This window comes from Callithrix jacchus, chromosome 5 (genome assembly GCF_049354715.1).
Source record: "Callithrix jacchus isolate 240 chromosome 5, calJac240_pri, whole genome shotgun sequence".
Lineage (NCBI taxonomy): Eukaryota > Metazoa > Chordata > Mammalia > Primates > Cebidae > Callithrix > Callithrix jacchus.
In genome coordinates, this window is record NC_133506.1 from 33,235,131 (window position 1) to 33,252,206 (window position 17,076).

Consider the following 17,076-nt stretch of genomic DNA (forward strand, 5'->3'; position numbering starts at 1 on the left):
GCTTGAGGAGACAGTCTGTACTTTATAGGAGCTCAAGTACTGAGCTGTGAGCTCTGTTGTTCATTCAGGGCTGTTAGGCTGCTACGTTTAATTCTGCTGCAGCAGAATTAAACTCATAAAAAAAAAACCTTTTTTTCTCAGATGCTCTGTCTCGGGGGGGTTGGGGCTTTCTTTGTGAGTGTCCGTTGTGCTGTCCTGCCCAGCTAGGAGGCAGTCTAGTCACTATTTTCCTGCCGAGGCTCCGCCCTGCTGGTGTGAGGTTCGCCCTGTTGCTGCAGGCTCTGCCCTGCTGCTGCAGTCTCCACCCTGCTGCCACAGGCTATGCCCTGCGGCGGAGTCTTTCTGTTGTGGTGGGTTGCCTTGGCAACGGCAGGCTGCATCAGCAATGGGCGTGTACCTCAGTAACGGCGGATTGCCTCGGCAATGGCAGGCTGCGTCAGCAATGGGCGTGTACCTCAGTAGGGGCGGATTGCCTCTGTAATGGTGGACGCCCCTCCCCCACGGAGCTGCACCATCCTGGGTTCAGCTGTGCCCTCAGGGAACCTCTTCACTCAGAGCATTTGGAATCACCATTTTGTTTGTCCCAAACGCTGTTTGCCTGGAATCTCCTGGGCTGGCTCACTGTCCAAGTCCCATTCAGTCTCAAGTTCAGCCCTCTCAAGTCTCAGATTGCCGGTTCAACAGGGCACCCGGACCAGTGCGCTTTGTGCGGAGCGCTGTGGAGCGCCGCTGTGCTACAGCGCCAGCCGCCGGCTGCACCAGCCAAAGCCTCTGCCTGACGTCCCACGTCTCTTTTATACCTGGGAATTTCCCTGTGGGCAACAAAGATCCGTCTGGAAATGCGGCCCTGACTCACCCTCTCCGCACCTTTACCGAGAGCTTCAATCCTGGGTTGTTCTCACCGTGCCATCTTGAGTCCCCTCCAGTTTTTCAAGAAATAGTCTTTTGTTCTAACCTCCAGTCTCCCAGGATTCAAGTGCAAAAGCAAAATAATAATGGAAATCTTTTAGAAGTCAGCTGTGCTTCTTGATGGGGCCATATACAGGTTGTGTTCCGAGCTGTACCCTCCTTTGTCTAACAAGGAGCGTTCTCTTCCTGCTTCAAGCTTAATATTACCATTCTCCCTTAGATGGATAACAGTAGTTTGCACTTGTTCTCTAGGAACCAGAAAAATACTCCAAAACCACAAAGTAATCCTTCTAACAGTCCTCCAGGCTGGCATTACCTTTTAATAAATGGGAAAGTGCTGTGGTGAAGAAGGCAGATAAACTGAATCAAGATTACCTGGCAGGAAGTGGTGTAAGGGCTGTCTGAACTCTTCCATCAGACCTGATAGCTGTTCATCATTCCAGGGTAGTTTATATTGTACATAGTTAAAGTATACGATTTGGTGAGTTTTGCAATATGTATAGACCTATCCATCATACCCTAGTGCAAGCATGAGAGTGAACATATGTCACACCTGAATGTTTCTTTGTGCCCCTTTGTAATCCTCTCCCCCTACCTCAGTGTCTTCAGGCCACCATTGATTTGCTTTCTGTCCATTATATATTAGTTTGCATTTTATAGTATTTTATGTAAATTGAATCATATAGTATGTTCTTTTTTTGGTCTGACCTATTTTGCTCACTAATTATTTTGAGATTTGTCCATGTTGTGTATCAGTAATTAGTTCCTTTTCCACTGCTGAGTAGCATTACATTATATGGATATATCACAGTTTGTTTATTCACTTGTTGAAGGACATTTGGGTTTTCAGTTTTTTGCTCTTATGAATGGTTCTGCAATGAGCTTTCATGTGCAAATCTTTGGGCAGACATTTTTAATAGCTCTTAGGTAAATACTTAGTTAAACTGCTGGGTCGTATGTTGGGTATACAGTTAACTTTTTAAGACACTGCCAAAGTGTTTACAAAATGGTTGTAGCATTTTAAAATTCCGCAGCAGTGTGTGGCAGTTCCAGTTGCTCCACGTGGAGCAGTACAGTCAGTCTTTTTTGTTTTAACCATTGTTTTAATTTGCTTTTCCCTCATGACTAATGATGCAGGTGTCCTTTCAGGTCCAAATTTGCCATCCATATGTCTTTTTTGGTGGTGTTTCTTCAAATATTTTGCCCATTTTGGGGGTAAGGGCTTATTTGTCTTACTGAATTTTAATAGTTCTTTACATATTATATGATTTATATCAGAGGTTACCCCCTGACCACCCAGACTGCACAGCAGAAAGTGAGCAGCAGGTGGATGAGCATTACTGCCTGAGCTCTGCCTCCTGTCAGGTCAGCAGTGGCATTAGATTCTCATAGGAGTGCAAATCCTATTGTGAACTGTGCATGTGAGGGATTGAAGTTGTGCGTTCTGATGAGAATCTAATATCTGATGACCTGAGGTAGAGCAGTTTCATCCCGAAATCATCCCCTGCCCCTGGGAAAAATTGTCTTCCATGAAACTGGTCCCTGTTACCAAAAAGGTTGGGGAACACTATATCATATAAGACCTTTTGTCAGATACATGTTTTATAGATAGTTTCTCCCAGTTCATGGCTTGCTTTTCATAACAGTGTTTTGAACATTTTTCAATTTTCATGAAGTATAATTTTTCATTTGTTCCATAACCTTTTTCTATTGGTGTCATTCAAGACATTTTTTTTTTTAATTTATTATTGGATTATAGGTTTTGGGGTACATGAGCAGAGCATGCAAGACAGTTGCGTAGGTACACACATGGCAGTGTGCTTTCTTTTCTTCTCCCCTTCACCCACATTTGGCATTTCTCCCCAGGCTATCCCTCCCCACTTCCCCCTCCCACTGGCCCTCCCCTTTTCCCCCTAATAGACCCCAGTGTTTAGTACTCCCCTTTCTGTGTCCATGTGTTCTCATTTTTCATCACCCGCCTATGAGTGAGAATATGCGGTGTTTCATTTTCTGTTCTTGTGTCAGTTTGCTGAGGATGATGTTCTCCAGATTCATCCATGTCCCTACAAACGACACAAACTCATCATTTCTGATTGCTGCATAATATTCCATGGTGTATATGTGCCACATTTTTCCAATCCAGTCTGTTATCAATGGGCATTTGGGTTGATTCCAGGTCTTTGCTATTGTAAACAGTGCTGCAATGAACATTCGTGTACATGTGACCTTATAGTAGAACGATTTATAGTCTTTTGGATATATACCCAGTAATGGGATTGCTGGGTCAAATGGGATTTCTGTTTCTAAGGCCTTGAGGAATCGCCACACCGTCTTCCACAATGGTTGAACTAATTTACACTCCCACCAACAGTGTAAAAGTGTTCCTTTTTCTCCACATCCTCTCCAGCATCTGTTGTCTCCAGATTTTTTAATGATCGCCATTCTAACTGGCGTGAGATGGTATCTCAATGTGGTTTTGATTTGCATCTCTCTGATGATCAGTGATGATGAGCATTTTTTCATATGATTGTTGGCCTCATATATGTCTTCTTTCGTAAAGTATCTGTTCATATCCTTTGCCCACTTTTGAATGGGCTTGTTTGTTTTTTTCCTGTAAATCTGTTTGAGTTCTTTGTAAATTCTGGATATCAGCCCTTTGTCAGATGGGTAAACTGCAAACATTTTTTCCCATTCTGTTGGTTGCCGATCCACTCTAGTGACTGTTTCTTTTGCCGTACAGAAGCTGTGGAGTTTCATTAGGTCCCATTTGTCTATTTTGGCTTTTGTTGCCAATGCTTTTGGTGTTTTGGTCATGAAGTCCTTGCCTACTCCTATGTCCTGGATAGTTTTGCCTAGATTTTCTTCTAGGGTTTTTATGGTGCCAGGTCTTATGTTTAAGTCTTTAATCCATCTGGAGTTAATTTTAGTGTAAGGTGTCAAGAAGGGGTCCAGTTTCTGCTTTCTGCACATGGCTAGCCAGTTTTCCCAACACCATTTGTTAAACATGGAATCCTTTCCCCATTGCTTGTTTTTGTCAGGTTTATCAAAGATTGTATAGTTGTATGTATGTTGTGTTGCCTCCGGTGCCTCTGTTTTGTTCCATTGGTCTATATCTCTGTTTTGGTACCAGTACCATGCTGTTTTGATTACTGTAGCCTTGTAGTATAGTTTGAAATCCGGTAGTGTGATGCCCCCCGCTGTGTTCTTTTTGCTTAGAATTGACTTGGCTATGCGGGCTCTCTTTTGGTTCCATATGAAGTTCATGGTGGTTTTTTCCAGTTCTGTGAAGAAAGTCGATGGTAGCTTGATGGGGATGGCGTTGATTCTGTAAATTACTTTGGGCAGTATAGCCATTTTCATGATATTAATTCTTCCTAACCATGAACATGGAATGTTTCTCCATCTGTTTGTGTCCTCTCTGATTTCGTTGAGCAGTGGTTTGTAGTTCTCCTTGAAGAGGTCTCTTACGTTCCTTGTGAGTTGTATTCCAAGGTATTTTATTCTTTTTGTAGCAATTGCGAATGGCAGTTCGCTCTTGATTTGGCTTTCTTTAAGTCTGTTATTGGTGTAGATGAATGCTTGTGATTTTTGCACATTGATTTTCTATCCTGAGACTTTGCTGAAGTTGCTTATCAGTTTCAGGAGTTTTTGGGCTGAGGCAATGGGGTCTTCTAGGTATACTATTATGTCCATTTTGTCTGTTGTCAAACTTATTGGCAAAAAGGTGTTCATAAATATTTTCATATTATCCTTTTAAAATTGGTAGAATCTTTAGTGATGTGCTGTTTCTTATTTTTGATGGTAATCTCTGTCTTTTTTTTCTGATCAGTGTGGTTAAAGGTTTATCAGTTTTACTGATCTCAAAACAGTTTTTGTTTTCATTGTTTTTCTGTTTCCTATTTCAGTAATTTCTGCTCGGATCTGTATTTTTTTCTGCGTGTGTGTATGTGTGTGTGTGTGTGTGTGTGTGTGTGTGTGTGTGATGTGGGGTGTGTGTGTATGATGGGTTCTTGCTATATTGCCCAGGCTGACCTCTGACTGCTGTGCTCAAAAGGTCCTCCTGCCTCAGCCTCCTAAGTAGCTGGGTCTATAGGAACATACCATATTGCTGGACGTTTAATCTCATTATTTCTTATCTTTACTTAGTGTTTAATTTGCTATTCTTTTTCTTACAAACTTCTCCAAAAATCTGAAACTGTTTGAATATCAACATGATATTCAAAGGAAATGCTTATTGGAGCATTTTTAATTTTAGATTTTCTGATTAGGAATGCTCAACCCGTATAATGCAAATTATTGCAAAACTGGGGAAAAAAAACAAAATTTGGAACACTTCTTGTTCCAAGCATGTCGGACAAAGGATACTCAACCTTGTAGGTATTTACTGCTATAAATTTCCCTCTAATTGCTGCTTTAGCTGTGCCATATGCATTTTGATATGTTGTATTTTTATCTTTGTTCAGTTCAAAATACTAATTTATCTTCTGATTTCATCTTTGACCAGTGAGTTATTTACAAGTATATTGTTTATTTTCCAAGAATTTGGGAATTTTCTGAATTTCTTTCTGTTATTGATTTCTACTTTCATGCCATTCATTGTGGTCAGAGAACATACTTTGTCTGATTGGAACCTTTCAAAATTTGTTAAGACTTGTTTTTGGCCCAGAATACACTCTTATGTTACTAAATAATCCTTGTATACTTGAAGAGAATGTGTATTCTGCTGCTGTTGGGTGGAATGCTTAATAAATGTCAAAATGTCAAGTCATCTGTATTCTTACAGATTTTCTGTCTTACTCTATCAATTATTAAACCTCTGACTATAGTTCTGGATATGTCTGTTTTTCCTTTCAGTTCTATCACCTTTTGCTTCATGTATTTTGAGTTCTTTTAGTTACTTAAACTTTTAGGATTATATATTCTTTTGTTTAATTAACCCTTTTATTATTATGCAATAACTTTCTTGATCCCTGGTAATGTTCTTTGATCTAAAATCTACTTCATTTTATATTAATATAAACACCACAGCTTTCTTAATTAGTGCTAGCATGGTATCTTTTACCTTCTGTTATGAACTAATCTCTGACCCCTCTCTCCACTCAAATTCATTTGTTGAATTTGGAGATGGGACTTTTAAGAAGGTAATTAAGGTTAAATGAGGCCTCAAGAGTGGGACCCCAATCCAACAAGACAGGTATCCTTATAACAAGATGAGGCACCACAAGTGCATGCACACACCTCTGGGTAAAACCTTCCAGGAGTGAACTTCTATTTCTCTCTCAGGTTTTTATGCTTCTGTTGTCATACATTTTTATTTTAACATGTTATAAGCCCTGTTATTCATTGTTGTTATTTGTTTAAATGGTCAGTTATCTTTTTAAAAGAGATTTTGGAAAATAAAGAGAAAAAGTCTTTTATATTCACCCACTTATTTGCCATTTTCTATACTGTTCATTGTTTTGTGTAGATTCACATTTTCATCTGGGGTCAGTTTCCTTCTGCCTACCTGACTTCCTTTAACATCTCTGGTAGTTGCTGGTCTATTGGTGATGACTTCTGTCAGTTGTGGTATGACTGAAAAAAGATTTGCCTTCATCTTTTTCTTTTCTTTTCTTTTGAGACACAGTCTTGCTCTGTCACCCAGGCTGGAGTGCAGTGGCACAATCTCAGCTCACTGCAACTTCCACCTCCTGAATGCAAGCAATTCCTATGCCTCAGCCTCCTGAGTACCTGAGATTATAGGCATGCACCACTAGGCCTGGCTGTTGTTTTGGGGGGTTTCTTTGTTTGTTTGTTTGTTTGTTTTTGAGGCAGTCACACTCTGTCACCTGGGCTGCAGTGCAGTGGCGCATTCTTGGCTCACTACAACCTCTACCTCCTGGGTTCAAGCGATTCTCCTGCCTGAGCCTCCCGAGTAGCCAGAATTACAGGTGCCCACCACCATACCTGGCTAATTTTTTTTGCATTTTAAGTAGAGACAGGGGTCTGGCCATGTTGGCCAGGCCAGTCTTGAACTCCTGGCCTCAAGTGATCCTCCTGCCTTGGCCTCCCAAAGTGCTGGGATTACAGGCATGAGCCACCATGCCTGGCTGCCTTCATCTTTGAAATCTATTTTTACCAGGTTATAGCATTCTAGGTTGATAGGGTTTTTCTGGTTTTGTTTGTTTCCTTTCAATACTCTCAGTTGTTCACTGCCTTTTGGCTTTCTTGGTTTTCAGTAAGAAGTCTCCTGTCATTCATATATATGTTATTCTATATGTAATTTGTCCTCCTGCCTTTTTTCTGGCTGTTTTTAGGATATCCTCTTTATCGTTGGTTTTGAGTTTGTGATGTGCCTTGGTGTCGTTTTTTTTCTTGTCTTTGGTGTTTGAGGTTTGTTGAGCTTCTTGGATCTGTTTTCATCACAGGTGGAAATTTTTCGGTTATAATTTTTTTTTTTTTTTTTTAGACAAGGTCCCACTCTGTTGCCCAGGCTGGTGTGCAGTGGTGCAGTCTCAGCTTACTGAAGCCTCTGCCTCCTCCTCTGCCTCTTGGGCTCAAGTGATCCTCCCACCTCAGCCTTCCAATTAGCTGGGACTACACAGGCATGCACCACTGTGCCCAGCTAATTGTAAAAAATATTTTCAGTAGAGATAGAGTTTTGTCATGTTGCCCAGATTGGACAGTTCCATTTTTCAAACATTTTTCTTGCCCCCATCTGCCTTTCAGGGAATATAATTATATGTATATGGTACAGTTATATAATTATAAATTGTGTTACAAAATATAATTACATGTATATTAAGCTATTTGAATATTCCCAACCACAGTTCACTGATCATTTGTTCATTGTTTCCTGTCTTCTTTTCTCTGTGTTTTATTTTGGACAATTTCTATCATGTTCTTGAGTTCAGTCTTCCTTTTCTTCTGCAGTATTAATCTCATCTACTATATTTCTCCTTTGTAGTTGCTCAGTTTGGTCTTTTCTTTCATGTTTCTAGTTAACATGCTGAAGTTTTTCTCAACCTTCATTTTGCATATCAATTGTAGTTAAATTACACTTTTACTGTCTTTGTTTTCTAATTCTGCCACCTGTGTTACTTTTAGTGATTTTTTTTCCTCCTCCCTGTAAGTCATATGGTCCTTTGAGTCCCTAGTAATTTTTTATGGAAATTCAAATATTGTGAATTTTAACTTGTTAGCTGTTGGATTTTTTTTTTTTTTTTTTTTTTGGAGAGATATTTCTATAAATATTATGGAGCTTGGTTCTAAGATAGAAAGTTACTTGGAAATAGTTTGGCCCTTTTGAGACTTACTTTTAAGCTCTGTTAAGCAGGACCAGATTAGTCTGTGGCTAATAATGCCCTGCTGCTGAAGCACACTACCCATCTTAATGCTCCACCTGGTGCACCGTGAATTAATCAGGTTTTTCTACCGTAATTGGTGGGAATACAAACTGTTCCTGGCCCTCTGTGAGTTCTGGGATCGCCTTCTCTTCCTTCTAGGCATCTTCTTTCTGCAGCTGTGGTTAGTTTCCTCACATGTTTGTGGTTGTCAGTACTGGAGACTGGAAGGGGGCCCTCTGTAGATCTCTGTGCAGCTAAAGCTCCGCTGTGGTCCTCTGCGGTGGCCCTGTGAACTAGCTGCATTGGTCTGCCTGGACTCCAGCTCTGTCTCTTCCCTTCTCTGAGGCCTGGAAACTCTCCAAGGAGTTAGATGGGCTCATTGCATGTGTTGCCCTCCCACAGGGATCACTGTCTTGTGCTGCCTGACGTCAGGTGTCTAAAAACCATTGTTTTGTTCTTTTTTTTTTTTTTTTTTAACTTTCAGGGTTAGGGAGGATGTAAATCCAGTTCGTTTTACCCCATTTTGGCCCAGAGTACAAGTCCAGCAGTATATGACACTTTTTAAACTATATTTCCTTATTCTTTATTCCTGTGGATAGTAATGCCATTAGCATTTGTGTATTGATCTTATATTTAACAACTTTACTCTATCATGTATCAGACATCAGTCAGAGCATTGTTAATTGTTGCAATAACAAACCTAAAATTTCAAGGACTTTCAATGACAAATGTTTATTTTTCACTCATGGTTCATTCATCACCGGCCATCAGAAGCTCAGTTCTACACCTTCATTTCAGGACTTAGGCTGAAGGAGCAGTGCTTCATGGTACATGCCTGTCTCATGGGACAGAAAAGAGACCACATAATGCAGTAAATCCTAAAACTTCTCCTCTGAGGTGTACATGTTACTTGCATTCACAGTTTATTGGCCACACACAGTCATGTGGCCAAGCGCGAGGCCTGTGGTGGGCGGAGGGGTGAGATGAGCAGTGATGTGTTGGAGCTGGCTCATATAGGTTCATGGGCACTGATGGTGCACATCTCTTCCTGTCACTGCATTTAGTGGCATCCTCTTGACCATAACAAATGCTCAGTATGCCTATGGTCATATTTACTATTTATTTATTTTTTGTTTCTGTTTCTCTTTTTCCACCCATCCCAGCTTCTAGCTGTGGTCGTATTGATCTTACCGTCTAATTCATAGAAATCCTGGATTCTGTAACGTGATCTTATATTTTAGGTTCTGTAATGTAAGTGAACTTTGTCATGCACATTGTAAAGCAAACAAAATATAATCTCCTATGGTGTTATCCAGATTTTTTGCCAGGGCCAGTTTATGGTTCACAGAATCTTTTAAAGAACACCTTGCTGCTTTTTTTTTTTTTTTTTTTAATTATTCAGTCTCCTTTGTCCAAGAAAGGAGAGAATTTTACCTCTTTCACTTGTCCTCCAAATAAGTTTCCTTCAAGGTCCTAGTCTTCTGTTCTGAATATCTTCTGTACCCTCCCAGGGTAATCTCATTCACACCACGGATTAATTACTGCACATAGATTTGATGACTCTCTTTTGAAATTTTCCCTGTTGCTAACTTTGTTACTGGACTTCAGACATGTAGTTCAAGCTGGACATCACTGCCGTGTCCCACAGGCATCTCAGATTCAATCAGAACTCAGCCCTTTGCACCTCACCTCTTACCAGTCTTTCTGCCTCTAATATTGTTTCTGTCTTCCTTCTGCTCCCCCATCCCCATTATTATCCAACACACTGTGGCAAGAGTAATCTTTCTGATACTCAAAAATCAGCCTGTCTTATGTTTTGCTGCTGCCTGTCCCCTTACTCTTTATATTCTAGCAGTATCATGCTTCCCTGAATGTTCCATGCTTACCCATGCCTTTGCATGTGCTCTTATAGAAGGAATACCCTCTCCCTCTCTGACTATGCAAGGAAAACATCCCCCGAGGCTTGGTTCAGGCATCGTCTCCTTTGTGAGTCCTCCCTCCCTGACTCAGACATGGTCAGCCCTCCTTCCTGTGTTCACTCTGCTTTGCATATACTGCTACCGTAGTACTTAGCTTTTCTCAGTCTGCCCATTCTCTGCATGTCTGTCTCCCCTGTGGACCAGACTCCTCTGGAGCAATGAGCTATGCCTTGTCTCTGCATCCTGGACTTAATATCTGGCACCTGCTAGGTACCTCATACATATTTGATGAGGGAACAAATGAACAAAGAAAATCATACTCAGAATCTATGTTCATAGCAAAAGTATTTTTGCATAATAAAGAAGAAGAAGCTAATTAAAACTACAACAGAAAACATTTCTCCCACATCAGAAGGCTCACTGTGAGCAGAATAGGGAGCAGTGGATGACTCTCAGCCATTTCCCACTACCCCCCGGTTTTATAGAGGCTAGCATTCACATTGGTCCTGGCATGATCGACAGCCTGATGAACCCAGACAAGACTAAGATAAACTACTTGTCCTCCAGTAGAATAAATATTTCAAATAAAGTCAACCCAAGAAAGTCAGGCCAAACAGCTATTGATTGCTAAAAGCCTGAACTCAAGCCCAATGAATATTCCAAAGTTCACCTCCATGCTGCTTGCCTAAATGGTGATCAATATGCAATTACTGCCCCCTCTAAACGTGTCTTACACTGCCTACCTGAAGAAGGGTTTTGCTTTTAAAATCTTTTGTTTGTTGAATTTGCTTAGACAGGAAAAAAAGAGAGGCTTGGCTAAGCCAGAGTCTTTTGAATTGTATTTCAATCAGTTCTGTGTTATTTGTGAAATGGTTTGAGCGTATGCTGAGTAGTAACTGAAGGTGCCCTATTTTATGACGGCCATTCATTTCCAGAGGCCTTTTCCTGAGTGACTAAACAATGCAGATATTATATCTCAATTTCCTAAATTTTGCTCTAAATCTGCCCTAGTCATGACCTTTATAAATTCAAGCTTGTAAGATGCTAAAGTCCAGCTACAGTGAAAACAAGTTTCTGTTAGAATTTTCATCTTAATACAAAAGTCCCTTCCTCCTGAGTTTGGAGGCTTGTTTACCTGGCTCCTAATATTTAAGATTTCATATTTCTCTCAAATAGGCCTTTTTCATACCATTGCTGTAGTTAAAATCTCTGGACATTTCTCATTTTTGTTGTTGCCAGAATCTCCTAACTGTCCTCCCTTACCCCCAAGTGATGTCATTCCCATCCCTTCTTCACACTGCTGCCAGATTAAGCCTTCCAGAGCCCTCCCTTGTCTGAAATTCTCATGCCCTCTCATCATCTACAGGATGGAGCCTGGGTTCCCTGTGGAGCCTGTCATAACCATGTTCCTCCCAGCCTCTCCTCAGTCATCTTCCACCATTGGCCATTCAGAACTACCTCTCGTTCCCTGGCTGGCCCGCTCCTACACTCTGCACACACCTTTGCACGTGCTGTACACACACCACTGCCACCAGTGTCATCACTCTTCCATCTCTGCCTGGCAATACTCATTCCTTAGACTCAATACAGAAGTCACCTGCCATTTGACACCTTCAGGACTTCTCCCAGATAAGGCAAATTATCTCCTCTTCTCACCTCCTTGGACTTGATTTCCATTGTTCAGGCTTTTGAAATCATCATTTTTGTTTACCTTTTCTTAAATTGCTTAAAGAAGAGGACCATATAATTCCTAGCTGCTAGTATAATGCCAGCTGCATGAAGACATATGTTCAATAGTATATGCCTTTTTTTCTTTGAAACTCAGTAGTTGGATTGAAGGTCATTTGTAAGTATCTTTGGATTGTTTTGATTGAGCCACAAGGGAAGTGAAGATAGGAATAGGTTAGCACGAAGTAGGGTGGCAGCTCTCTCTGTTTGCCCAGGATTGAGGAGTCCTGGGGATGAAGCTGCTCTCCTTTCCTCCACTACTGGGACCCAGTCCTGGCTGGCTAGTCTGACCCAGGATAGCACTCTTTGTGACCAGTAGCACTTTAATAGTGCAGTGTTTTAATAGTGTTGTGTCTACAAAAGACTGTCCAAAGGGTATATTATTTCTGATTCCTCTTCTTTGGCTTTCACACGGAAAATTGCATGAAAGGCTCCAGGTTGTTGCCCCATTTTTTTTTTTTTTTGAGACAGAATCTCACTCTGTCACCCAGGCTGGAGTACAATAGCACTGTCTCAGCTCACTCCAACCTCCACCTCACAGTTCAAGCAATTTTCCTGCCTCAGCCTCCCAAGTAGCTGGGATTACAGGCACCCACCACCACATCTGGCTAATTTTTGTACTACCCCACTTTTTATGAGTCTTGCTTTCTCTTGCAAGACCAGTCACCTCCCTCCAGCTGTTTAATTCTCCCTTATCTTTGATCTCCTCATCACCATTGGCTTTTCTTAAAAATAGTACTTGAATTTTTAGTAGAGACGGGGTTTCACGCATGGTGGCGTACGCTTGTAATCCCAGCTACTCAGGAGGCTGAGGCAGGAGAATTGTCTGAACCCAGAAGGCAGAGGTTGTGGTGAGCCGAGATCGCCCCATTGCACTCCAGCCTGGGTAACAAGAGTGAAACTCCGTCTCAAAAAAAAAGTAGTAATTGAAAAAAATCTTGACCTGGCTTCCCTCTCAAGCTGATGGGGTTCCTCCTCCAGGCTTGACTAAGGCGTGACCCACACTCACCCCTCTTACTTTCTCACCTCCTTTTACTTTTCAACCCACTTCTGCCCTACCTCTGCTTTCCTGATAGTGGAATCTGGTGGTCTTTTCTTTTTTTTATATTTACTTTTATTTTTTTAGAGACAGGTTTCACTATGTTGGCCAGGCTGGTCTCGAACTCCTGACCTCAAGTGTGATCTGCCCACCTCAGCCTCCCAAAGTGCTGGGATTACAGGCGTGAGCTACCACACCCGGCCAGCCTTGTTTTATTTCTTTGACACTAACTATTATCAGGTGTCTCGATTTCTCTTTGTCTCCCGCAGTGAGAATGTAAACTGCTTGAAAACTGGGACCCAGTCTTTCCCAATCACGTGAGAGGTATCCAGTAAATGTTTGTAGACTAAACACGTGGGAAAAAATTATATGCTGATTTATACTTTTCTCTTATCCTTTCATATTTCTTTGGTCTCCCCAGATTTAGCTTTTTGTTTTTGGAAGCAGAACCCATTTTTTACAGTTTTCTCTTGTGCCTACCACAATACTAAGTAGGTGCTCAGTAAATATTGCCTATTGGTTTGGTTGGTTTATTTACCAGCTGTAGCAAAATAGGAAATGACGGACTTGCTCCTCTCTACTTCAGAGTATTTTTAAAAATAATTGAAGATTATAGAAAAATTATACTCCCTAGGGAAGTATCTGCAAGAACAGCAGCCAGTGGCACTATTATTCTATGACCTTTCACTTCAAGAGGGAAAAATTATCTTTTTTTTTTTCATGATAATACTTTATCTTTTTTAATTCTACATGTTCATTATGGAAAAACGAGATACTGAAAAATAGAAAAAGGGGAAATAAGATGCAGAAAAAGCATTTGACAAAATCCAACGTTGTTTTATACCAGTAGTTCAACTAGGAATCAAAGAGAACTTCTTCAACCATTGATAAAGATCTTCTACAAAAAAACCCATAGCTAACATCATACTTGATGGTGAAAGAGTAGATGCTTTCCCCTAAGATCAGCAACAGGACAAGGATGTTCGCCCTCCTCACTGCTGTTGGGCCTTGTACTGGAGGTTCTAGCCAGGATAATTAGGCGATACAATGAAATAAAAGACATCTGGATTAGAAAGGAAGAAGTAAACTGTCTGTTTGCAGATAGCATAATGCATAGAGAAAATCCTAAGGAATCTACTAAAAGATTATTAGAACTAGCAAACAAGTTTAGCAAGGTTGCAAGAAATAAAACCAGTTGTATTTCTGTACACTTGCAGTGAGCAATCCCAAAACCAAACTAAGGAAGCAGTGTTTATAGAAGCATTGTTCATAATAGCCAAAGGGTGGAAACAAGCCAAGTGTCCCTCAACTGGTAAATGGACAGACTGTGGTACATGTTACTCAGCAATAAGAAGGAATAAAGTACTGACACATGCTGCAACGTGGATGAACCTTGAAAACATTATGCCAAGTGAAAGAGGCCAGTCATAGAGAACACATACTATGTGGTAAACACTTACATGAAGAGTCTAGGACAGGCAAATCTATAAGACAGAATGGAGCTCAGTGGTTGCTTAGGGCTGGGATGGGTTGAAGAAGGCAGTGGGTGATAGCTAAAGAGTATGTGGTTTCTTCTTTGGATAATGAAAATGTTTAATAGTTGTGATGGTAGCTGACATATCTGTGAATATACTAAAACCCATTGAGTTGTACCTTTTAAATGGTGGGAATTGTATAGTATGTGAATTGTCTCAATAAATCTGTTAAAGAAAAAAGAATAACAAAATGTCTATAATCTCAATACCCTGAATTAATCTCTTAGAATTCTAATGTCTTTCTTTCCAGTTATTTTTAGTGTATGTTTTTCATGTGTAATTGTGGTAATGCTTCATAAAGAATGTTGAGTATTGCCTTCTGTGTTTATCATTCTGAGCATAAGAATCTGTCCACCCTATTATAGGCATCTTGCCCTAATTGTTAACAAGTATGTTATATTTTCATTTAGATATATAATGAGTACTGTAGTAAATACACTTTTTTTTAAAGCACTGGAACTTCCCTATGAAATACCTTATCTGAAACCTCTTTTGTTCACAGAGAAAAGAAGATCTCCCGGAGCAGTGCCCTGAAAGTGCTGGACCATGCCATGATTGGCCCCGAAGGCACAGACAACTGCCATAAGTTTGTTGACATTCTTGGCTTACGAACCATCTTTCCCCTCTTTATGAAATCTCCCAGGAAGATCAAGAAAGTGGGAACCACTGAGAAGGAACACGAAGGTAGGATTCATTGGAGGAGTCAGCCTAATTTAGGCACATTGGGAGTAACAGGGAAACGCAAACTACTTTGAAAGGCTCTGATGTGTTAGGGAGTAGAAAGAAAGAGTGCTGCCTTTTTTTCTCTTCTATCTTCTTATTTTTCATGAACGAGAAAGAGACCCCAGGTCACTGATAGCCTTTGTTGCAGCAGTTCTCTGCATGTTTGAATCCTGGTGGTTCCATTTCCTTCTGGACTGTTAATAAGTCTGTGTGTGAGGGTTTTGTTTTCTTCACTATAATTTGTAGCGAGGTGTTTCTCTGATGGAAGACCCTTTTGAAAAGAGTAATGAGGTGGCAACACATGTCACCTCCAGAGTGGTGCTTTCATGTATTTCTGTACTAAAGTATGATTCAGCCAACATCAGGAATTGCCGAAATAAACTATTTACAGCCTGGATTCCCCTTTTTATGTTTCTCCTCCCTGATGGTGTGTACTCCCAGCAAAACGCTGCCATGAATTGTGACGCTGTAACCAGAGTAGTTACTGCTAGGCCAGTCTCTTCTGCTATTGTCTAGTGGCCTGCTGCAGCCCTCCCCCCAATAAATAGCCACAGTGCAATCTGGAAGGCTAGGGATTTATGAGCATTGACAGTTGTGCTGGAGGCTGGCAGACGCTTGCACCAGGGAATTTACATGGTTGGATGGTGATTTTAAAGTGTGGGTGGCAGGCAGCGGGGAGTGAGGAGGTAGTGTGTGGAGGGAGGAGGAAGGCTGAGCTGACTGGCTCATTTGGTTGTCTTCTCAGAAGCAGCATTCGTCCCATGGTTCAGGTGGCTTTTTGTGTCAGTGCTTGGTAGAATTGGCATGGGTATCTGCAGGGTCTTTTGCATTCCTCACCCTCATAGATGAAAGCTTGGGAACTCCCACCGCTCTCTCTTCCAATTGACTTGGCTTAGTCTCTCCCAACTTGGAGTGGCGACAGGGAAGGTGGTGTGACCTGTCTTCAGTGGCTACCTTCAGTGATATCTTCTCCGATCAAATCAACTCTCCAGAGACAACAGGAAATCTGACTGGAGCAGAGGAGGAACTGACCTTGCAAATACTGTGGCCTAGAGACCTGAGAACAAGTAGAGACTCCAGTTTAACTCACTTTGACCAGACACTTCTGTAAATATGTTAACCCCATGCTAGATTTTCCCCACTGAAAATTCGGCAGCATGAGTCCCTGGGAGAGGGAATGGGGGCAGGTCTTAGGGATCTAGGAGATAAACTTCAGACAGTCGCCATTCATTGAAAGCCTGCCACTCTCCTGGCTGGCTGCACTATTTGCTATCATATTTAAAACTCATTACCTATGAAGTATTGGTGGCATCCTTACTTTTTTTTGTTTTTAGGGGAGATTAACTGAGAAAGCAACCAAGCTGTGGCTTCTACAACTAACTAGCTGTGTGACTTTGGCACTTTTGCTTAGCTTCCCTGCACTGCATTTTCCTTTCTGGTCTGTAAGATGAGGGAAGTAGACTCGTGAATTAGAAGCTGTGATATCTGCGCCTTCAGATTCTGAGGCACAGGCCCTGGTTGTCAAGGTTGCCTGTGATCCAGGAAGCTCCTCAGGGTCTCTGCTGTGGCTGACCTGCTGGGTTCCACTGAAAAACCCAAGGCTGCATGTTGAGTGTGCTGGAAGAGAGTGTGAAGGAAAACAGCCCTTAGCAGGCTCCTGCTCTGTGTGCATGGCACTGAGAAGAGGAGGAAGTGACAGATTCAGTGAGCAGCTGCTTTTCTTCTGAAAAATGTGCCCGGTGGCGGGCTTACCAGTACATTTGCTTTGGAGTACCCGCATTAGGAATTTGATGACATTATGCTAGTGAGGGCAATGGCTTGGTAAGACATCTCCTAGAAGGCATGTTTGGGCTGTAATGCTGGGGAGGATGAGCTCTGCATCCTGAGTGGACCAGCAC

General features: G+C 41.4%; 1 protein-coding gene across 1 annotated transcript in view; it reads left to right on the forward strand.

Moving 5' to 3' along the window:
* The window catches only part of CTNNBL1 (catenin beta like 1), a 189,330-nt gene that overhangs the window by 103,413 nt on the left and 68,841 nt on the right, over positions 1-17,076 (forward strand). The window contains exon 11 of the mRNA XM_002747547.6: positions 14,958-15,139. Coding sequence (XP_002747593.2) covers positions 14,958-15,139 — 182 coding nt within the window. The remainder of the gene's footprint in view (positions 1-14,957; positions 15,140-17,076) is intronic.